Here is a 24,174-nt window from a genome sequence, read left to right as displayed (position 1 = left end):
CTAATGGTCAGGGGTACCTTTACCTTTACCTTTTACACCCCCAGCTAAGTAGGAATAGGACTGCAGCCTTAGAGTTGCAGCCAGTGCTAGTGCTACTCAGAGTATACCCACTGACGTAATTGGTACTAACTTGGGTCCAGTAATTTCAAAGGGTCTACTCTGAGTTGGACTAGCGTTGGAAACAATCCATAGTTCGGAGGAAAGATGTAAAGGATTGGGTTGAATGAGCATGTAGTCAGGCGCACGATTGCAATCCTTAGGCTGGGTCTAAGGAAGTTCATGATTTGTTCCATTTGCCTAAGGGAAAGTATCAATGAGGAGGCGTAAAAAGAAAACCCGATTTGGACTTTGCTTTATGTAAATATGTTGTTGTGTTGCCAGAATTTGCGCGTGGTGGCAAGGAACTGCAGTCCAAGCCTGGTTACAGCTTGTGCTTAGTGAGGAGAGGGCTTCACCAGGAATCACTGTTCAGACGAGTCAGTAAGCCGAACCTTAGCTCAGGGCAGTACGGCAGCAAAAGGGTTGGGGGGAGATCAGCATGGCTACAAATTCCTCTCTGGGAGCCCACAAATTTTCACAGTTGTGCAAAGCCAAAGTTTGGTGTTGTGTGTCATGTGAGCCAGACATTGAGAATAACTCGCAAATTAAGAATAGCATTCTACCTTATTGGTTTATACATTAAGCAAATGGACATAGTATTTTTTATGGCTTTTTCATGGACAATTGCAAGTGGGGGGGGGGAATGTAATTTGTCAACCAGGTGATTTATTGTAGATTATTTGTCCAACAGTTAACAGGATGTGACACCTGGTTTTCCACAATGGGTCATTTTTGTCTGGGTGATCCTTATGGAACTTGTAATTCCTCATACTTCACAACATCCATCATGCCATCTATCACTGCCTCCTTTTTATTCGTTTATAATTACTAAATCTTCATGGCACATACTGGCTTCATTCTAAAGTGTTTTGCACAAAGGAGTTCTCTTCATTCTTATTCTTATTTCTTGCACACGTGGATGTTCACCTCTTCACCTGAAACCTCTAAGGCAAAATTTATTTATAAAAGGCTATCTGAAACAATTTAATTGAAAGACAATAAATCAGTCAGCAGGGGCTGTCTGTCTGTCTATCTCTCTGTCTCCATCTCATATCACTGCTCTGATTGCACCCACGGCAATTTAAAAAGCTGTGAGTGAAACTGCCTTAGAATGCAATCACTGCAGTGATCATCATTGCCAAGGTTCTTCACATTTTGAAGTTTTTGTTGTTGTTTAGTCGTGTCCGACTCTTCATGACCCCATGGACCAGAGCACGCCAGGCACTCCTGTCTTCCACTGCCTCCCGCAGTTTGGTCAGACTCATGTTGGTCGCTTCGAGAATACTGTCCAACCATCTCGTCCTCTGTCGTCCCCTTCTCCTTGTGCCCTCCATCTTTCCCAACATCAGGGTCTTTTCCAGGGAGTCTTCTCTTCTCATGAGGTGGCCAAAATATTGGAGCCTCAGCTTCAGGATCTGTCCTTCCAGTGAGCATTCAGGGCTGATTTCCTTCAGAATGGATAGGTATGATCTTCTTGCAGTCCATGGGACTCTCAAGAGTCTCCTCCATAGACTTCCCATTTTTCATAGTTTCAGGAAATCCTGATTGCTGCCCCACGCAACCTCAGGTAGCAGCTGCCTGTTTGTGGTGGAGGGAACCCATGGAGCCACCTTCCTGACTGCAGCTTACCTGGGCAGGGTGGGAGGCAGGGAAGCAGTCAGGGATGTGTGGCCATACCAGCTGAGACAACCTGGTGCCCCTGCGGATTCAAACCCAACCTCACTGTCACCCTGCCTCGCCCTGTTCAGGAAGCTGCAGCAATGCTGGTGTTGGGAGGGTGGCTCCACATCTCTGCCTGGCCATGCAATCTGCTCCAGCTCTCGGGGAAGAATCTTCTGGATCTAGACTGCTTCCACCCACTGAGACAGGCCGTTGGCTCATTCTGGATAGGAAGGAAGATGAGAGGGTTTGCTTTGCTTGAGCAACAAGGTCTATTTGAGCTTTAGCATGCCTAGTGCAGGCATAGGCAAACTCAGCCCCCCATATGTTTTTGGCCTACAACTCCCATGATCCCTAGCTAACAGGACCAGTGGCCAGGGATGATGGGAGTTGTAGTCCCAAAACATCTGGAGGGCCGAGTTTGCCTATGCCTGGTCTAGTGTTTCTGCTCCTCTTCTCATCCTGGCTCCTGGGATGTTCTCCAGTCACGCCTTTCTGGTGTGCATTTTCCCGACTGCTCTTTGCCTGGTTGCTCTCTGGTCCTGATTCCCTGTGTTCTGCCAAATGCAGCGGTTCTTTCTAAGGATACCAGGAGAAAAGAAACGAGGTGGTGGAAGAGGAACCAAAACAGCTTTATTAAACAAATACCAAACAAAACATACATACCCAAAATGTCCTCAATCTGCTCCCAGGAGCCCCTCAAGTGGATAGCAAGGACACATAAGCATGTAGACTCACAGCACCCTAGTCTTGGGTCTGTGATGAGGCTCTCTTTCCCATCCCACATGCCTGCCTTTTATAGAGAGCTTGATCTTAATTAGCAACATCTGTGGTCAAACATCCAAGCTCTCTTTCCTTAAAGAAACATCCACACGGAAGCTAAGTTTGGGGCACGGCTCGGATATGGGGAGAACTCCAAGACATGCCACTCTATCTCCTCGTAACAATATCTTCCGGATTGTTTCCCATACACCCTGTCCCAAACTCCAGACTCTCTCCAGGCTGCTGCTTACAGCCCAGAGCTGACCCATAGCAATGAGCATTCAATATACCTTGGGTCTTTGTGTCATAGCTACAATTCTATGGGACGGACCCAAATGAAAGAAACAAACAATCCTTGTAGAGATGCTCAGGGCGGAACTAGCTTGGCAGTTTGGAAGACACTTGACTGCTGCTTTAAATGGAATTCCAGTGTCTAGTTAGCTGAATTTTCCCCATAAGGGCTAGAGAAACATCCTGTATGACAGCACTCCATCATACGGCAAGTTTCTCCTCTTCTACATGCGATTTAGAATCGGGAGAAGGAACTTGCAGTCCCATTATAACATCTGCTCACACCCTGAGTTTCACTTGGCGTTGTGGCAGAGAAGAGAGTTTGCCCCTCTGCCTTCCTCTCTTCTTGGAACAGAAGACTGAGCACGTTTCTGCTTTTCAACCATCGGAAGACCGTGCGTAAGCGAGGAGCCTTCTGCTGCTGGCCTTTTGCACGCTTGTAGAAGCTGAAACCCTTTTAGATAGCTGCTTGTGGTTAAAAGACATAATCGCATTCCAGCAGTTATGTGGCAGGTCTGGAGATGTGCTTAGTGCTTTCAACAGTTGCCCTTGGGGGGTAAATGAGTGGGCTTCAAGCCAGCTCCTCCTGCAGGTTTGATTTATCTGCATGCCAAATTTCCGTAGGAAACAATGGCAAGGAACCACCATTCTGCTGCTGTTCCTGGTGCTTCTTCGGGTAACAAAGAGGCTGCTTCAGACCACAATCCAGCAGCCGTTCGTTGTGGGTTTATACATTGACAATTTGGAAACAGAGGTCAGAGCCAAGAATTTTAAGCTGGTCTTTCATCTAGAGAAGGGCTAGAGTTCCCTATGCTTTTGCAGAGTTTTAACTACAGCCACTAGCTAAAGGTAGAGTCATACCACCTGATCAACGACTTCCTCCTCCTCCTCTAGTCACTTTGCATCAGATAATCTCTCTTGCACACTTGGTTCTGAAACATGCTAGGCTTGCACAACCAAACTTATATGCCTGCGATCATTCGGAAGGTTGGAGCTTACTTTGCAAAAAAAAACCACAATTTTGTGGGTCCTCCCTTGGACTCCAGTTTCAGTCGAACACGATTTTTGTTCAAAGATTTGCTCCTAAAAATCCTCATTCATGTGCATGTTTATGATGGAAACAGAGGAAAAACTGGTAATGATGCCTTACAGTCATGCCTCCTACTTCGCCAAATCAGGAAACTGTTTAAAAATCCCCCTTTCTTTCTCCGATTTCAGGATTTATTTTCATCCAAAGTTAAAAAATAGGATTTTTAAAAAAACTTGTGAACTTTTTTATTATTATTAAAGAAGCCAAATAAAGGATGCATTCCTTCTTCTGGCCTGCTAGGCTGCTCATTGCCAACATGAATGCTGAACATTTATTCCATGGATAAACAATGAGCTGCTGGAGGTAACTGGAAAACCTCCCACTCCAGAAGAATAAACTCTGGCAAGTGTTGCAATAAGCTCTGCATTGAAATAGACCTCCAAAGAAGAGACGAAAGGCAGGATTTTATTTTGGGTTTTGGGTCTTGTTTTGTTCTTTACCACCAAGTACTCTGATTACCTCTAAGGTGTGCCAAGCACAGAGGGTAGCCGATATGTCATTATTAATTCTGACTGACAACTTCGTGGGACATGTAATGCCAGGTCCGTGTATCAAGGAGACTTGCTCTGAATTGGATTAAATGGCGGCCAGGTGCCATTGCTGTCCCACAGAAAAGTGGTGGTAGCAGCCCACTCATTTATCATAACTTAGGCAATGCTCATAAAGTCCCTCGGCCTTCAAATAGCCTTATTAAGGTCAGTAAATAAGATTCTGGGAGAGATTCTTATGAAGACTCCCAGTCCGATGGCACAGTAATACCATCCACGAGGGACGCCCCTGGGGAGCTGCACATGTACCACCTTCCCAGATTCCACAGCCTTTCTCAAATAACTAGTAGACTCCTTTTTGTGTTGGCCTCTCTAGATGGCCATCCCGGGTTTGTGTAAAAACTTCTGTGTGACTGGATCTAGGTAAGAGTTGTGACCATTTCTTGCCCACCGGGGACAGAGGTGCCTAAAAGGGAACGCAGCCTTCCGTCTTATAAAGATGCCACACTCCTGGTGTATAGGATTGTAGCATTAGGCAGGATCCATTCCAGAGTGCCTCACGCAGAGCAAAAAGAAAAGGCAGAACAGTTTGGTAGGAGGTTTGGGAGACTTGTTTTGATCCAGCGGTTTCCTCTTCTCGGCTTTTCCCCTCAGGTGGGAGACTGGGCAGTGGAGCTCCTGCAGCCTCACCTGTGGCGTAGGACTGCAGACCCGAGATGTCTTCTGCTCTCACCTCCTCTCGCGAGAAACCAACGAGACGGTGATCTTGGCAGACGGGCTGTGCCACAAGCCCCAGCCCATCCTGGTGCAAGCCTGCAACCGTTTTGACTGCCCCCCATCCTGGTACCTCTCGGAGTGGCAACAGGTAAATAATGTCTTTCATTCAGTGAACCGAGGCATGACGTTTCCTCCGCTTGCGAAACAAACAGGGAAGATGCAAATCCTGAACCCCATCAAAGATCAACACAGTCTCTCATTTCTGCTTTGATTTTGAGGCAAGCCCAGTGCCCCCATAGACACCCTCTTTGGCTGCCCCACTGACATGGGGTAAACCTCACTCTGCGAGTTCATTGTATCTCCTGCAGTTTTTTTTACATGAATGCAATATTTTAGCTACAAGCGTCACCACTCTTCTTCGCTGTGGCTTTTGACTTCTCATAAGGGAAGATGGTCCAAATTAGATTTTATTTGTTTATTTAATAAAGCTTTAATGTTCTTGGCAGAAGAACTCCTGAGATAACCATCAGCATGTTTAACATTTTGAGTGATTAAAAATACATCCTTATAAATTCAAGTCTTTATTTTTAAAATGTTCCATATTGGGGATAAAGCTGTGAGGGTGTTTACCTTGTTTTGAGGGGTTATCTCCCCTCCTTGCCTCCCACCCCAAAGAAAATGGTATCAGAACTCATTTTTATAAGCCCCGGTAAACATCTCTTTTGCAGAAAGTGGCTGCAAAGGGTTGCATCGATAAATCTTTTTCTATCTTTGCTTTATTGCTGAAGGGAAGGGACTTTTAATAGAACAAATCGTGGCTCACTTTTCAGAATCTCTATTAAAGTTCCTTGGGTTGACATGTCCCAGAACATTTTTAAAGGCTTCTTTCCCCTCTCCTGCCCCTTCAAAACATTTTCTCCCAGTATTTTTGGAAGGGGGGGGCAAACCTTGCTGAATGCAGCAAATTATAATGCTTTAGGATCCAACAGCAACCATTAAAGTTTTGGAAAATATGATTCCTTTTCCCTTCTGCATCTGTTTGGTCTCACTGCCTAACAATGCAAGTGAAAAATTCCAAGAGTGAATGTAGAAAATAACTGCTCACCAGATATTAACTTGTCCATAGAAGGGAGTTATAATCGCTGTTAATTTCGGCAGATTTCAGACAACCGTTGAATTGGTGCTCTGTGAATGACAGTACACATATTGCAGCATTTCAGCAGCAAGACAATATGTTGTTACTGTCATTGTTTTTTGGTCGCTTTGCTTACAAAAGTTTAAAGTTGTAAAGCTGTTGGGTGTTTGTTTACGTGTCGGCTTCCGAACGCCTTGGGAGCTGAACGTTCCGGCTCCCGAATGATGGAAAACTGGAAGTGATTGTTCCGGTTTCCTAACGTTCTTTGGAAGCCCAACGTCCGGCGTGGCTTCTGATTGGCTGCAGGAAGCTCCTGCAGCCAATCGGAAGTTTCGCCTTGTTTCCCGAACTGTTTCAGGAGTCAAACAGACCCCTGGAAAAGATTAAGTTTGGGAACTAAGGTTCCACTGTAGTTTGCAGTTTTCTTTTTGACAAAATTATGCTGCAGTCGACAGCAGTTGACTGCTTCATTTCTCCCTCCCGTTACCCCTCGTCACATACCCAAGCATACTGATGCACCCACCTGATAATTCTAGCTAATACATATGCTACAGATACAAACAGTACAGGGGACTAGAACAAGGGGATAAATAAATGTGTCAAAGGTGCATTAATAGTAGCAACAACAATACAACCAATGCAGCTGCAATTAATAATAATGCAAGGGTAAAGAAAGGAAAGAAATCTCATTTTTTGTGCCATGCCTCCCTTCATTTACTGTTCTAGGTACTACTCAGCGAATAATTCTAAAAACTACTGTAGCCCCAAATAATTTGAAAGCTCGCTTTGTTTTGCGTTTCACAAAGCAGAACCTGTTTGTGTGTTGTATGTGTGTTTTGCCTGGTGGATTGGATAGCGAAGCACCTATGTACACACACACCTGTGCATTAAAACACCTTTATGGGAGGCGGTAGCATCCTAAAGCATCCGAAAGAGCCCATTGTTGTGGGGAGGTCTATCTCCCATATCGTGACAGCCCTCGTCAGACATTTTGCAAATGGTTTAGCTATAATGTGAAAGGGGCTGTTGGGACAAGCACACAGCGCGACTCCTCCTTCATGCCTGTTTTCATTGCCTCCCAACTCACGGTTCATTATGCACATATGTGGGACATAGAGCTGGTTCCCAAGTACTGTACAGGCTTAGACATCCCTTTTATTTCTCACTGCGTGCCAACCTTGCAATTGAATATGTGAACTGACTCCATTGAGTACTTCTTGATCTCACACTCTTTAATTGGAAACCAAAAGGGATAATAGCATGCAAAACCAAGACAGTAGGAAGTTTTTCATCAGAGGAAATATGAACGTGATAAGTCTTCTGGGGGATCAACATACAAGTCACTAATCGGTATTAGCCAACTGACAGGTGCAAATAGAACCAGTTTCAACTTACTATTGGGAACCCAACATGGTACCTTGGATTTTGGACTCCAACTCCCATCAGCCTCAGCCAGCATGGTGGAAGTTGTAGTCCACAACATGGGCACCATGTTATTTAACCTGGTGGTTTGTATATACAATGCTAGAAGCAGGGCCTCTTTGGGTCAAGTGAATCTCTATACAAGTTTATAATCTAGTTCCTGGCCTGCATGAATGTATGTATGCAGGAGATTTATCTTAAAGAGGGAGGGAGAATAGGTTCATTAGACATTAATCTGACGTATTTACATTGACTCCAATACCCCTTCCCCTTTATTTTTGGAAGCAGAGTGCACAGCAGTCACCAAGAGTCATAAAAATAAAGGACTATGTGGTTCAGTAGTTTATTATATTAACCTTGCAAACCAGTTATTTAGGGAGCAGCAGATTGAAGACCCAGGGTGTAGCTTTCCCATGAATTAAAATTTGGTGGGAGGGGTGTGTGGATTAGACTGTGGAGTTAGGTTGGACCTGGAGTTGAACAGAGGGTTTTCTGAGCAAAGAGAGCGCAAAAGGACAGCTCCTCCGCTTCTGCTGTTTGTTTAACTTACGCTCTCCTCACAAGTGTAATGGCTGCCATCTCACATGCAGTCAGGTCGCTCCCATTCACTTCAGTTGCGATTCAAGCAACCTGACGCATGACAATTGCAGATGTCAGCAAGCTCTGAGGCCTCTGCCGCTTCTGTTGTCCTCAGTGTTCACAGACGTGCGGGGGTGGCCTTGAGAAGCGGGACGTGCTCTGCAAGCAGCGCATGGCCGATGGGAGTTTCCTGGAGCTTCCAGAAACATTCTGCTCCCCTTTGAGGCCTGCCTCCCAACAAGCCTGCCAAAATGAGGACTGCCCCCCTGAGTGGCTTCTTTCAGACTGGACGCAGGTATGAGGTAGCAGTAGAAAACAAAAACAAACAAACCGCAGCCTCGGGTGTCTCTAGCACTGGGTAGCCAGTGTGGTAGCCTCCAGATGTTTGGGACTGTGAATACCATCAGCTCCAGCCAGGATAACACGGGAAGCTGTGGGCATCCAATGAATCAGAATGCTGGAAGATTTGGGGTGGATAAGAAAAAGTGGTTTTCATGCATTGCATAGTCAAACAATGGCACTCACTCCTCCACAGGGACACCAACTTCAGGGGGCCCTGGTGGCCCAGGCACCCACAGGAAAAAAATTCTGTGGGTGCCCAGCCTCCATCCCCACCCCCACCGCTGTGCGCTGGCTGCCAAGTTCGAAGTCGTCTTTTGCTGTGTCCCCCCTGGGGGGTTCTTGGGCAGGCGGCTCCCACCAATCTTCCTCATCCAGCCAGCCCCTGACATCTAGTTTTGTCCCCATCCTCTTCCCTGATGACTTCTGCAAGGGCAACACTGAGACTAAGGAGAAGGGAGCTGGCTGGCAGTGCCACCCTTTAGGCAGACTGTGAGGAGAAAAGCCGGTCCTTCACGGAATGGATGGGGTCAGATAGGTCTCCCCTTTCCCAGGAAGATGCTCTTCCTGAAAGTTGTAAGGTGTGTTCTCCTAGTAGCCCTAGTGCACCTGACTGGTGGTAGAGACCCCAGTGTGTCACCCTCAAGCTTTGCTGAAGGGGTGCTCTATTTTGACATTTCCATTTGGAACATCTCTGCAAAACCTCCATAATAAGAGTTGGAGATGATGGCTTGTAAATTCAGAACTTCACCAGGTGCATTCAAGGTGGGTTTGGGGGCAGGCAGGTGAGTGAGTGATAGTTCGTCCTGGTGCTCAGGTTATTTCCACAGAGGTACAAATTCACTGGTTGCTAGTTCATTGGCTCTATACTTAGGCAAAACCAGCCCATGGGGTCTGCCTTTCATCAGAACCAGCTGCGCTCTGAGCAGCTGGAGAAGACAAGAGCAACAATGAAGTTTGCTACAGCTGCCTTTGCATGTTGCCCTGTCCGCAGCAGAACACCTGTGTGTGCTGCAGGAAGGTTCAGAGCATGTTTCAGGGAATACGATCCATTATAGAAAAGCTTCGTGGGCCGCACAGTTGTGAAGTGTGAACTTAGAGCACACTTTGGAGAGGGTCCAACCAGCACCTCCTCTGTAACACTGCGGAGGAATACTTTTCTGTCCTTTCTTAGGCTGCGTACACATTAACAGTTTAAATACAGAGAAGTCCTTTTCCCCCAATTCTGATCAAAGCTGTTTTGAGGGGAATGAATCAAAATGCAGTATTTCATTTGAAAATGTAGGATAGATATGAGTGCATGGCTTCCTAGACCAGCAGATGCAGAGTAAACGAACATGTGTACACAGCCGTATCTTCTCTCCAAGGAACCACCTGACAAGCCTCGTAATCTAGAATACTCAGGCTGCAAAAAGGCACTTGCCAACTTCAATAAACACTTTGTAGGAGAGCATTTGCGTAAAGCACTGTTCTAGTCTTGTTTAATGATCCACAACCGAATACATCTGTACTTTGGGTTTGAAATTGTCGAGTGATTGCAGAGAGAGAGGCTTTCATGTAAGGGATGTCTGGAGCACGTAATAATAATAATAATAATAATAATAATAATAATAATAATAATAATAATAATTGCACCCACCCCACCCAACTGCCTGGATTGCCCCAGCCACTCTGGGCAGCTTCCAACATATATAAATGCATATTGCTTAATCCTAAAACCAAGTAGGTGTTTTCCCCCTTGCCTCTTTCACTCAAGGAGAAAGTTACTAGCTTGGTTGATGAAAGAAACCTGTCGTGCCAGGATGTGTTTGTGTGCGTGTTTGTTGTAGAGGAAGCTTAACTAATTGATAATGATCTATCCTGCCAAATAAATGGATTGTATAATGCAATCTGCTGCTAGGACATGCACCCATTATGGGGCTAAAGCAGACACTCTACCCCCTCCTCAGGCAGTCATTTTGCTCATCAAAATGTACGAAAAAAAATCTACACAACTTTCTGCATAACGGCATTTATATTGTTTTTTCAAAAGGGGGCTGTTTTCTTCTACAGCAGAGAACGTTTTGGCGTGTCTCCCCCCCTCCCCCTTTTCTACACATATAACCATCCTTGCCTGAGTATTAGAAAGTTATATTTTATAGCCCTGATTCAACAAGAGCCATTTATTTATGTGGTGCACACACAGCAAGGGCAAGCAGCAGAGCAAACCTGGACCCAGATACTTGCAGCTGCTACTGGATCTGCACATATTTATAATTCTGCATCTGTAACCATGTGCACTGGGCCCAAAGGAAGGAGAGCCCCTTTGCTCAAGAATGCAGGTCCTTCATTAGAGATGGAGGTCTTACGATTTAGATAGCTCTTGGTTGTCTGGGGCCACAGCTTTTGGTAATTATTAATACCCATGCCTTACTTGCCACATGCCCACCCCCTTGTGCAAGGCTGAATCTGAACTGGGGTCCATTTGAGCATCATGCCTGCTTCTCCCTCCCTCCCTCTCATGTTAATCATCAGCCACTTCCAGGAACAGCACCGCAAGCAGAAATGATAGGGAGCAGTGTTGGGAGTTCTTTGCAGATGTTGTCAAGAGTGCAGGCCTGTTAAGTTGCCTGCATATGAGTTACACCAAAGCGATCCTGTGTATTCCATAGCCTGCCTGCTGGAGTGCCTAACTTTTCCTGAAGACAGGATGGTGAGAAGCGAAGGAATGGGAATCTGTCTTCTTATGCCAACCTGGGTAGGACTTCCCCATGTTAAGATGGCTGCCGGAAGGCAGCCGTGACCATGCATGCTTCCACATAGCATGCATGGTTTGAACAATAGCCACACGATGTCTTCCCATATTATTTTCCCATTTAATCCGTGTTTACGGCTTCCATGGAAAATCCAATTGTTACGTACTGGGCTTGGATCCTAGGACAATAGGCAGGTAGGATCCTAGAATGCAGCATCCTGATTGGCCTGCAGGAGCAGCCCAATCAGGCTCCAGGAGGGGAGCAGAGTCAGCCAGTCACACAGGACCCATTGTGTAAATCAGTGTTTTTCAACCTTTTTGGGCAAAGGCACACTTGTTTCATGAAAAAAATCACGAGGCACACCACCATTAGAAAATGTTAAAAAATTTAACTCTGTGCCTATATTGACTATATATAAAGTAATTTTTCCATTTTTCCCACGGCACACCAGGCAACATCTCGCGGAACACTAGTGTGCCGCGGAACAGTGGTTGAAAAACACTGGTGTAAATAATGTATATAAAGCCTGAGATTTTGGGGAAATTCATTCACTGTTTACGAGCTGCAATTAAGAGCATGAAATCACTACGCGACTCCGAGTATATTTCACCAATTAAAACAAACAACCAAAACCATGAAACAGTGCATCTGGATTAAAGTGGTGGGTGGAGACAGAGAACGCCATTATCACGAGGTTGATGTCTTGTGGATAACCTGTGAAAAACCTTACATGTATGAGCATTACCGAGTCCACAAAAATCTGCAAAGGGGAGTTCCCTTCCGTACAGAGTAATGCACCCTAATATTTTAAAGCATGGTGGCCACGGGAAGAGATTACAGCCCATGCACCCAGCTGCCTCCGGCCCTTTTCTCTGCACCTCTTTGTCTTTTAACATGTGGCCTTCCTAATCAGCTCCTGTTTGTGCCTAGTGTTCTGTGAGCTGCGGTGAGGGAACCCAGAAGCGAAATGCTATTTGCAGGAAAATGCTAAACACCGGGCTTTCTGCCATCGTCAATTCTTCGCTGTGCCCGCCCTTGCCGTTCTCATCGTTGGTCAGGCCATGTGCAATAGCAACTTGTGCAAGTGAGTATAGAAAAGCAACCGGGGCCGGTGGGAATTCTGAGGGTTTGTGGCATCTCCGTGACCAAACAGAAGTTTGTATAGCCCTTTAAAGGTAAAGGTACCCCGGACCGTTAAATCCAGTCATGGACGACTCTGGGGTTGCGACGATCATCTCACTTTACTGGCCGAGCAAGCCGGCGTACAGCTTCCGGGTCATGTGGCCAGTATGACTAAGCCGCTTCTGGCAAACCAGAGCAGCACACGGAAACGCTGTTTACCTTCCCACCAAAGCCGTACCTATTTATCTACTTGCACTTTGACGTGCTTTCAAACTGCTAGGTTGGCAGGAGCAGGGACCGAGCAACGGGAGCTCACCTCATTTCAGGGATTAGAACCACTGACCTTCTGATCGGCAAGCCCTAGGCTCTGTGGTTTACACCACAGCGCCACCCGTGTCCTTTGTATAGCCCTTTACTCAGTAACAGTTTACTGCAAAGCTCACCATAGCTGAACTCAATCAGCACGGTGGATTATTTGTCGTCTAGACCTCGTGCTCTGGCCTGGCGTGCTCTGGTCCATGGGGTCACTAAGAGTCGGACACGACTGAACAACTGAACAACAACAACAACAGACCCCATTGAAAAGACTTTCCTATAATGCTTTGCCTGTATTTCTTAAAAATCAGGCAGCGAGTTGAGAAAAGGCCTTAATGACTAGTTGATGCACACACAAAAATCTGAATCAATGGCAAAGTGGCTTGTGGAACAGTCCATGGTCTACCCTGGGAGTCTGCAAATATAGAATTATGGGTGAATTATGGACCAAAAAAAGAGAGAGACCTTATTGTGGTTATTGCTGGACTATAGCTTAGCTCTCACCATCCCCGACATTTGGTTGTGCTGTCTGGGGGTTTGATTCAGCAAGAAAATGCCCCCTAATCACTTTGGGTCAAATGGATTCCATGTTTTCAAAATGATAAAAGTTTCATAAGAAAGTTACTATTGTAGTTGTATTCAATTGTGCCTGAAATTTCCAGGGCTTGTTTGTTTTCCGTGAAGAAGATATAGAAGGGTGGGGGTCCCTTTCAAAACAATAATAATTGGGTTCAGCATTCCAGAGGTTTATGGGTGATGTTTAACAGCGTCCCACATTGGCAGAACTGTTACACCCATCCCTTGTACCCTCAGTGCACCCCCCTCAAAAAAATATGGGAGGGGGGAATCAGGAAATGGTGAGTGTCACCCTATGTGTTTAGTATAATGTCATTTAAGATTAGTACGCTACTCATGTATCATAATTTTTGCCTGAAAAATGGAGAAGTACAGAGAGAAGGAAAGAATTGGGGGCCTTGTTTGTATAAGTTTGCAACAGCTGTGATTTATACATGGATGGGCCATTCATAAATGCTACATTGGGATTTGATTTCTAAGTGCAAAATGTAACATTATTTTCAAAATCCATGACCCAGTTCTCATATTCTTTTCAGTTGTCTGGCACAGAGCTCTGAACTGCAGGGACCCACATAACTAATGAAGTCTAATATTATCCACCATGGGGTTTTCAACCCGCTCAAAAACGAGATTTGTTCTGCTTCACATTACACCCTTGAGAACCCCACCGCATTTATTCCCCCTTGCTGCTCTCAGCTGTGGGGCCTCACAGGGCTGAAAGGATGAACATTTAACAAGGGGAGTTCTCCTCTTTCTTTTGCACCTTCCTTGTGTTCGTTAGATGGGCTCCTTCACGGAAACACCTTTGGCAACGGGAACTGCATGGCTGTTTTCTGATTTGGGGGAGGGGGTGCAGCTGCCACCCACCTATTTGCTGTAAATCATAATAGCTAAAATAACAGCTATTATTATTTGATGGGGTGCAAACAACGTTTCTAGACGACACAGGGGTGCTACTGAAAATGGTATCTCTGTGTCGATTTCCCTTCCTCTCTCCTATATTAGAGTGTAGTACCTCATGCCATTATATACAGTAGTGCAGGCACCCCCAAACTTGGCCCACCTCCAACTATTTTAGGACTCAACTCCCATCATCCCTAGCTAGCAAGAGCAGTGGTCAGGGGTGATGGGAATTGTAGTCCCAAAACAGCTGGAGGTGGGCCAAGTTTGGGGGTGCCTGGTATAGTGTATTACCCCGATATGTCATTCGAGCTCCCGTTGTTCTGTCCCAGCTCCTGCCAACCTGGCAGTTCGAAAGCACACCTATGCAAGTAGATAGATAGGTACCACGGTGGCGGGAAGTTAAACAGCGTTTCTGTGTGCTGCTCTGGTTTCGCCAGAAGCGGCTTAGTCATGCTGGCCACATGAAAGCTGTCTGTGGACAAATGCCGGCTCCCTTGGCCTTAAAGCGAGATGAGCACCACAACCCCATAGTCGCCTTTGACTGGACTTAACAATCCTTTACCTTTACCTTTACCTGTCATGTCATGCTCTCTTTGGCCCTCCCTGCCTCCTGCCACAGTAGCAGCCGATGTTGTGGAAGCAGAACAGGAAGTGCGCAATCTGATCACAGCATATCACAGGTTGACTGGAACAAAATGGGTGAGGGGGAATAACCCAATTCTAGTTTCCTCCTGAACTTGCTAGGCTGAGAATGGAGAGATGATGTGGTTCCATTTCCAAACATTATTAATTACATTTCAGGACACCAGAGGCCACCTCACAAGCAACCCCCTCTGATCATGGCTCAAAAGAAAGTCTTCATCCAAACAAGGAAACAGCGAAAGCTGCACTTCGTTGTTGGGGGGTATGCCTACCTTCTCCCCAAAACGTCCGTCATCCTCAGATGCCCTGTGAGAAGGTTCCGGAAGCCAATGATCACATGGGAGAAAGATGGCAAGCGGCTCATCAGCTCAGCTCACGTGACTATTGCTCCGTATGGATATATGAAAATTCATCGGTTGAAGCCCTCCGATACGGGGACTTACACGTGCTCAGCAGGGCTGGCTCGGGAGCATTTTGTGATTAAGCTCATAGGAGGCCACAACAAGCGCATGGCCGCCTTGTCACTTGGGATGATGAAGGAAGAAGAGGCCAGCTTGAACGAAGCTTTGCACGCCCAGGAGAAGCATCGGAACGGAATCCTCTTCAACGGGAGCAAAACTGAGAAACGGGGGCTTCTTACTGACCCTAGCAGCCGGTACGATGATATTGTCTTGAGGCTTCTGGAGTACAGAGGCTGGCCTCGCGACCACCCGGAGCCATGGGAAGCTCAGGACTCTGCGGAGAGAAACGTCTCTTCCGAGGAAGATCAAGGCCAGGAGTACATCCTTCCTTTCACCATGGTCGCCAGCCAGGATCGTTTGGACGACATCCTGAGAAACTTGTCCCAACAGCCAGAGGAAGTTCAGGATGTCTATAGCAAGCAGCTGGTTGCTCAGCTGGCTCACGAAATTTTCAAGAGCCATTTGGAACACCAGGAGTCCCTTTTCAAAACGCAAGGGAGCAGGGTCAGTTCTGCTTCTGTGGAGGTCCCGTTCAGCAAGTATTTTTCCGAGTTCACCAGCTCCTTGAGAACGTCTTCGGCTGAAGCCCACTTGTCCACATCACCGGAGCTGACAAACGGCTCGCGGGGGCCTCATAGGAAGCCTGCCATCCTCAAGAAGATCTCTGCAGCACAGCAGCTCTCCGCCTCCGAAGTGGTCACCCATCTCGGACATACTGTCGTTTTAGCTAGCGGGACGCTAAGTGTGCTTCTTCACTGCGAGGCGGTTGGGAACCCAAGGCCCACCATTAGCTGGGCAAAGAATGGAGAGCTTGTGCAGTTCAGCAAAAGGTAACAAATTCTGTTGATTTTACCCCCACCCCCAAGGATTAAGCTATGCGCTTCGTTTTCTTTTTTAGTATTTATCCTTTGATGTTCACAGCTCCTGCTCTGGGGCACATTTTGCAAGCATTGCACACACAGTGTGAAGTGGCCGTGTCCATGTGACGACCTCAGAAGTGTACAGGCTCATACTGATTAAAACCTGTCTTTGCTTTTCAGTGCATGGATCCTTCCCCTATGGAGAGATCAATAGGGAGATCCCCATTGTAGCGCAAGAAAACCTGGGGAGCTAGAAGCCCACCCACACCCCTTGGGGTAACAGGGTCATTTCAGGGAGGGGTGACATTTCTGTCACCACAGTCTTTCCTGAGGATCCATGTTCTTTGTTTCATGCCTCCCCTATGATTCCTGCAGCACTCATTGCAGAACGGTAAATTCTGCCCTTGCAAAAAAGCAAAAAAAAAACTAAAAAAAAAACTACTGCAGCTATCATTCTGCAGCTATAAATTCTAAAATTTGACACACTTCACTCAGATGGAAGTAGCCAGGCCTGCAAATTCTGGCAGAAAATGAAAAAGTTATAGACTGTTAATATGAATTTAACTTTAAAGATTCCCTGCATGAAATACCTACAACTTAGCAGGTTTAATATATTCTGGAGGGACTCTTGTGACTGTAAATTTCATCCACTTTGGCCAAAAGCAGGGGAAATAACAGCCTTTTTTAAATAGATTCCCGAGTACAGTAAATGGGGAACACAGAACTTTGTTTAATAAAGAGCAACGCAATACCTTTTTTTTAAAGCACCTTCACTCCACCTGCCTTCTTTCTGATAGCCTTCTCTGGCTGCTGATTTTGATTTTTGATTTAAAAATGTGGTTTGAAACATAATTAGCATATAAACTTTTTAGCAAGATTGATGATGCACAGTGAAAAGGAACTGTTTAATTGTTCGAAGGGCTTAGCAGGTTGTCAAGAACACGAGAGAGAGAGAGAGAGAGAGAGAGAGAGAGAGAGGGAGAGGGAGTGAAGGATGTTGGCAGGAGAGAATTGCTGCACCAAGAATGCTACTTCTTCATTTCCGAACTCTTCACGGGCAATAAAACCTGTAGCCTGAACTGTCAAACACCCATCTGTAATAAATTCCTCCGAGTCCTCTGAATGATCAGCATATAGTGATGATTATTTACACACCCAATGAAAAATAATACCATTTTAGGTTTGGGTTAAATTGGCTGTGTTGAAGGTGAGCAGCCATGATTAACAGCAGCTGCAGCTAAATATGGGACCCATATATGGGAAAGTTCCACATGTGATAAAAGATATGGCCCCATCATTTACAATAGCTAAAGTTTCTTCCAGGCCAAGTCCAACCCCCCTGTCTGCTATATAACACAGGCGCAAGAGAGTAGCAGCACATCTTATGCATGAGCTTTGACTTGTTGCGTCCTTGCCAAAAAGTTCGCTCTCCATTGTTTTAAGGGGGCTTGAGTCGTTGGGAATTATCTCCGCTTAACTCAGTGCAAGGCGGCTTCTAATTTGTGCAGAAAATGCGGGGGGTGTTTTTTCGTTTTGCTTTTTCTTTTAAGCAAAACTCCTTTCTGTGTCGTTTTGTTGCGGCTGGCGATATTTGATCATGTATCTGGGGCCTTGTATCCTCGCTGTGCGTTCAGCTGTGTGTTAATTTGTGGCGCTACACGCATGCGCAGGGTTGGATGGCCTTACGAGAGAGCGGCTTAAGACCTGCTGGTGCGCTTAGAGAGGCATCTGCATGAGTTGACGTATTTACAAGGCAGTCATCCAAGAATCTGCTGCCAGTACATGTTTCCTCTATGCGTAAGTTATGGGCCCGAGGTTAAATATCCGAGTCCGGTCACCGGGGTCAGCCTAGGAAATGAGAAGGCACACAAGAGTCAACTCTCAGAGCTAAAATTAATTTTAAATGGCTGTTTCTGTCGAGGATCTAGCAAGTTTGTGATTTATCCAAGGTGCAGTTCATCGCTTGCGGGTTTAGATTAGCTTGCTTGCTGCTCTCCCTTTTCTGTGGCTAGAAGCTCTCCAAGTCCAATGATTCCTGCAATTTACTAGCATTTGCAGCATCGTTGCTTTTTAAAACAGCCTTTCCATTCATTATTGTTGTTGTTATTTCCCTGGCAGATGATACATTTGATTTTTACCACTGAAAGAAAAACGTGTGTTCGTCTCCCACTCCCATTGTAATAGCAGGAATGTATTTGTTATGAAAAGCACATGCAGTCTTAATCAAGAATAGGCCTATGGTATATATATTTGATTGGACATCGTCCTGTAAAAATATCTTCCTGGCCTGTAGAGAGTTGCATGCACAAATTTGCATTGCCAGTGCAATGATTAATAATAATAATAATAATAATAATAATAATAATAATAATAATACACACACACATTCAGTTTGAATTTACTGTGGTGTGGTGTATAGGTATTTGTGTGTGTGCCGTGCTTTTAAAAATAAACTGATATTTATTAAGTCCACACAGGGATTAAGCTTGATACCAAGCAAAAGAAAATTGTATCTTGATCCCACGCTGCAAATAAATGTGCTTGAGTACCATATGTGCACCAATATAGTGCTTTGTTGTCAGGGAGCAAATAGTTGGTTCCGGGTTTTGGCAACTTCTTGGGGTGAGGTGCTCTTGATAGAGTGGAATGAGTCCTGTGAGGAGATACATGGAACGCAGGGGGTTGGACTTGATGACACTTGAGGTGCCTGAGAGCCAGTGTGGTGTAGTGGTTGAGAGCGGTGGACTCATAATCTGGGGAACCGGGTTCGAGTCCCCGCTCCTCCACATGCAGCTGCTGGGTGACCTTGGGCTGGTCACACTTCTCTGAAGTTTCTCAGCCCCACTCACCTCACAGAGTGTTTGTTATGGAGAGAAAGGGAAAGGAGAATGTTAGCCGCTTTGAGACTCCTTCGGGTAGTGATAAAGCAGGATATCAAATCCAAACTCTTCTTCTTCCTTCTAACTCTACAATTCTATGATTCTAAATTTAGATGAATAATGTATTTTCCCTCTCAGTATCATCCATAGTACCATTTCATACATTTCTTTTTCTTTTTGCAGAGGCAAACTTGGGGTTACCACAAAGAGTACAGTCAAGCTGGAAGCGCAGTCAGTTTACAAATGCATTCGTCACATTAAAGTTCTGCATTTTGAGGCGTACACCTAAAGCATCTCAGATGTACACCTCAAAATGCAACGTGTGAAGCAGTCCTAGCTATTTGAGTACTCGTTTTCAAAGCCTTGTTCATGAACGTGCTGTGCTATTCAGATGAGCATGTTGAACCAGCAGACACTTACCTGTGTACTAAAAGGGTATTTTGTGCACACAAGTGTGAGCTTTGCAGAGGTTGGTTTCTAAATAGACGTGTAGCGATTACATGCCATCATGAAGGCTGGAGGAAGGAATGATTCTCTTCTCTGTGGTCTGCTTAAGAAGACCCCAGGCCTCTTTCGATGAAGTCGAAAGCATCCCTAAATATGTAAGGCGAGATCCTTTTTGCCTCCTACATTTTGCAGAGCAATAGGAAGGTCAACATAGCTTTTGGTGGGACAGAACCTTGTCTGCGTACACACTATACATTTGAAGCAAATTTTTACTCCTCAGAGAATTCCGGCCACTGTGGTTTATTAAGGGGTGGCTGGGGATTGTAACTCTCTGAGGGTGCCAAGAATTCTTTGAGGAGTAAAATGTGCTTCAAGTGTGTTTTAAAGGTAGAGTGTCTGCTCTGCCCTTCCCTAGTTTGCTTTCTCCCTCCCCTCCCATTTGATGGGTGGCCTTAATCTGGTTTGTTTTAGAGTGTTGCCACCCATGGAGCTGTGAGTGGGATCAAATATCCTTAACTTTGTGGTTCATGAGGCAGTAGTTTTCATTCGAGGGGAAAACAAAAAGGGAAATCTCATCAGCGCATGGTGAGCAACTAGACTTTGATTGCACTCGGATGGGCTGTCTCATTCCAGCTTTCGCATCCTCTTTTGCCTTGGTTACTCCCCCAATTTCTTTTTCTGTCACCATCCTGGCAAAACGATTTATGTGAAACAGCTGCTGCAGTTTTCTTCTGAGCAACCTTGCCTATAGTTCGGGATTGAAAAAAGTAAAGGTAAAAGGACCCCTGACCGTTAGGTCCAGTCGTGTCCGACTCTGGGGTGGCGGCGCTCATCTCGCTTAACTGGCCGAGGAAGCCGGCATTCAGCTTCCGGGTCATGTGGCCAGCATGACTAAGCTGCTTCTGGTGAACCAGAGCAGCGCACGGAAACGCTGTTTACCTTCCCGCCAGAGCGGTACCTATTTATCTACTTGCACTTTGATGTGCTTTCGAACTGCTAGGTGGGCAGGAGCTGGGACTGAGCAACGGGAGCTCACCCCGTGGCAGGGATTCAAACCGCCGACCTTCCGATCGGCAAGCCCTAGGCTCTGCGGGATTAACTCTGGAAAATAGGGACACTTGGAGGGTCTGTTTCTGAGTGCACCCCACCTATTTTCTATGCATTTCCCTCTCTCAAAGGGATCCCCCTGATCCCTATAGTCTTGGGGTGTTTTTGCTTTTCATATATAACTGTTGTAGAAGCTTCCTCTCTTTTGCAAATGCCAGATATTCCCTCAAGTTAAAACAGGAGACTATTGCTAGAGAAGCCTGGAACAGATGATAATTTCTAAAGATGATGGATATGTAATATGTTACAAATGTTTTTAATACAGCATAATGATTTTGTCCAGTCAGTGGGATGTGGGGATTTTTCCCAGCTGCTTGGGAAGAAGCCTGGGGCCCTCTTCTGAAGTTACATTTTCCTACTTTCCCCTTGGAACGGTATTAACAGACGTGGCCAGGAAAAGTCCCAAAATGTTTGCAGGTCCAGTCTTTACACTACTGGAACAGTTCAGTGAAAGACTTTCACCAAATATGCAAAGGGGCTGCGTATGAGTTGAGTCACAGGCTCATTCCCATTTCCCAGTTTGCAAATATCTGCATCATTGTTATTATTACCATCCTTTTCCTGGCTGCTTCCTTTTATGCTATTTCTAAACGTAAGTAAGCAAGATTAACGTTGGAATTGGCCCATGGGATGTGAAAGATGAGAGATCGTTGCTACTAGGTTCCTTGTGTGGTCTTGGAAAAGTCAGCTAGACTGTGGATCTCAGTTGTCTGCTTGTCACTTGCAGAGTATGGTTTATCCCAATGATCTCTTGAGTTTGAATAAACTATTGCTGTTTACGCAGGCTTGCGGGATCACATAGGTGGCAGGCACAGAATTCAGCTAGTCAGCAAATCAGATAATGAAGAATTCGGGGCTAAACTAGAAATGGCATGCCTTTTTCTCCCAGTGTGTGGTGTTGCTGTTTTAAATGAAAAGCCTAAGGCATTCTTCAGGCAAAAGGAAGGAATGGGAAGAGACTGCTGAACCCTTTCCTCCCTGCCATTTGTCAACTCACAATCTCACTCCCTTCCAGTTTCTTTCCAGTTCGTGAATGTTTTGGGATCCAGGGACAGTGCTTTCCCCCTTCTTCATTCCTGGTGCTAAGAGGATATACCCTCAGGAATCACAAAACGTTTTTTTTCCATAGAAAGGAAGGCATCACACACACACACCCAGAAACCTGCTACCAGTGTATCCTCAACTGCACACAATACAGGTTTTCAAGCTGGGGGGTCCTCAGAAATTTATCAGGTTCATCTATGAGAAGGTGTTAAATGGTAGACAGTCTTCCCTGAAAGAGTTTGTCTGGCATAATCATGAGCAGTGTGAAGCTGCCTTCTAATACTGTCCACACGCTAGGGGCACAAAATCTCAGTTCATACAGAATTAACAGTGAGGAACAGTAGTACTTGCCTCCTGTTTTACATGAGCTGAGTTTCACTTTAGTACATGCCCCAGAATTCTTTGCAGCACAGAGCGGTTCCTGGCAAGGATGCAGAATTCTGCTGATAAACAAGAAGGCAACATAGAAATATTTCCCTGGAAGCAGGAAGCTTGAAATCCAGTTATCTGATTGCTAATTTTGCAGCAGCAAAAAATTATAATCATCATCATCATCATCATCATCATCATCAAATGTGCAGTTGTGGCAGACCAAGAGCAGCAGAGATATTGTGCCATGAACTTTGGTAGAGAAAAATCTACTTCATCAGATGAAAGAAGGGCGGTTTTGGCCAGTTTAGAGCTCCTTTCTTTAGTGTCAACCAGATTTCAGATTTAATTCCTTTACCCAGAGGTCACCAAAGTGGCTCCAGGGATGCAGGTGGCGCTGTGCTCTAAATCACTGAGCCTCTTGGGCTTGCCAATCTGAGGGTCGGTGGTTTGAATCTGTGCAACGGGGTGAGCTCCCGTTGCTCTGTCCCAGCTCTTGCCAACCTAGCAGTTCGAAAGCACGCCAGTGCAAGTAGATGAATAGGTACCGCTGCGGCGGGAAGGTAAATGGCGTTTCCGTGCCCTCTGGCACTCATCACAATGTCCCAGAAGCAGTTTAGTCCTGCTGGCCAGATGACCCAGAAAGCAGTCTGTGGACAAATGCCGGTTCCCTTGGCCTGAAAGCGAGATGAGCGCCACAACCCCATAGTCGCCTTTGACTGGACTTAACCGTCCAGGGTTTCCTTTACCTTTTACCTTAAAGTGGCACCTTTGGGCACACCTGCAGAGGCCTGCCCTGATGCCTGTAGGGTCTCCTCCCCACCCTTCTCCTACTGATACTAGGTTTAGAAGAAGCCTGATGCTGCAGCCAAAAGTATAGGATGCTTTGCGTTTGTGTGTGATGCCCACAACAGTTTTTCTGGTTTGTAAATATGCCCATGGGCTCAGAAAAGTTGGCAACCCCTGCCTCATAACAATATAAAGAGGCTTGAAGTTGAAGCAGCCATCTCAGAACAACCAACAGTGGCAGCATGGTTTTCAGCAAATGTTGGAGTCCTGCTCTGGGAGCGATTATGCAGAAGAATGTGTAGGTATTCGAAGTAGCGTTGTCTATGAAAAACAAGAGGTTGTTAATGGGCTGTTTCCAGTAGTTCCCACGGGAGAGACCATGATGCTACTTGCGCTGAAGTCAGTAGAATTTGCTCCTCAAAATTGGCAGTCCCCTAGCTTTCAACATTCACATGATAATGACATTTGAAAGAAGATCTCCCTAATACTATTATTATTATTATTATTATTATTATTATTATTAGTACCCTGCCCATCTGGCTGGGTCTCCAACAGTTCGCTCCCCCTTGCATCAAATTTAGTCACATAGTTGGAGAACCCTTAGAATACAGGCATGAACAGCCCAGACTGAGAAGGGAGGAAACTTAGCTAAGAAGAAGGAGAGTTTGGATTTGATATCCTGCTTTATCACTACCTGAAGGAGTCTCCAAGCGGCTCACATTCTCCTTTCCCTTCCTCCCCCACAACAAACACTCTGTGAGGTGAGTGGGGCTGAGAGACTTCAGAGAAGTGTGACTAACCCAAGGTCACCCAGCAGCTGCATGTGGAAGAGCGGGGAAGCGAACCCGGTTCACCAGATTACAAGTCCACCGCTCTTAACCACTACACCACACTGGCAACCTCAGATATTTGGAGGCCCAGCAACAAATATATGCATATTTTCTGGGGGAAGGTGAAATGGAAGAATGATGTGGAGTTTTGAGGTGACTGTATTGACCAGATTGATGGTTAGGCAGAGGACCTGCACAGGTGGAGGTAGTCACTAGGGGCTTGGGGACTATTGCCTGCCTTGGGACGTGGTCACAGGGTTGTGAAGGCTATGCCTTTGTGCTGGAGTACTAGAGTTTGCAATTAACGGGTGCTGTGAAGCTGCGGTCGGGAGGCTGCAAGGCACTGAGACATGCAGCAGGGCTTGAACAAGTCAACATCGTTTGCCTTTCTTTGGAAGCCAATGCACATAGCAGTGTGTCGTACCAAGGTGGATCCTGAAAAGTTGATGTGTGCATAGTTTAAAAAACAGAAGGCTACAGATGCCTTATGTGGTTTGTTATTGCTGGGTTTAAA

General features: G+C 45.8%; 1 protein-coding gene across 1 annotated transcript in view; it reads left to right on the top strand.

The window, feature by feature from the left end:
- Window positions 1-24,174, top strand: part of ADAMTSL1 (ADAMTS like 1) — a 447,514-nt gene that overhangs the window by 388,113 nt on the left and 35,227 nt on the right. The window contains exons 17-20 of the mRNA XM_033173001.1: window positions 5,044-5,254; window positions 8,358-8,537; window positions 12,247-12,400; window positions 15,034-16,165. Coding sequence (XP_033028892.1) covers window positions 5,044-5,254; window positions 8,358-8,537; window positions 12,247-12,400; window positions 15,034-16,165 — 1,677 coding nt within the window. The remainder of the gene's footprint in view (window positions 1-5,043; window positions 5,255-8,357; window positions 8,538-12,246; window positions 12,401-15,033; window positions 16,166-24,174) is intronic.

Source organism: Lacerta agilis, chromosome 16 (assembly GCF_009819535.1).
Source record: "Lacerta agilis isolate rLacAgi1 chromosome 16, rLacAgi1.pri, whole genome shotgun sequence".
NCBI classification, from domain to species: domain Eukaryota; kingdom Metazoa; phylum Chordata; class Lepidosauria; order Squamata; family Lacertidae; genus Lacerta; species Lacerta agilis.
This window is presented reverse-complemented; position numbering and strand designations above follow the sequence as displayed.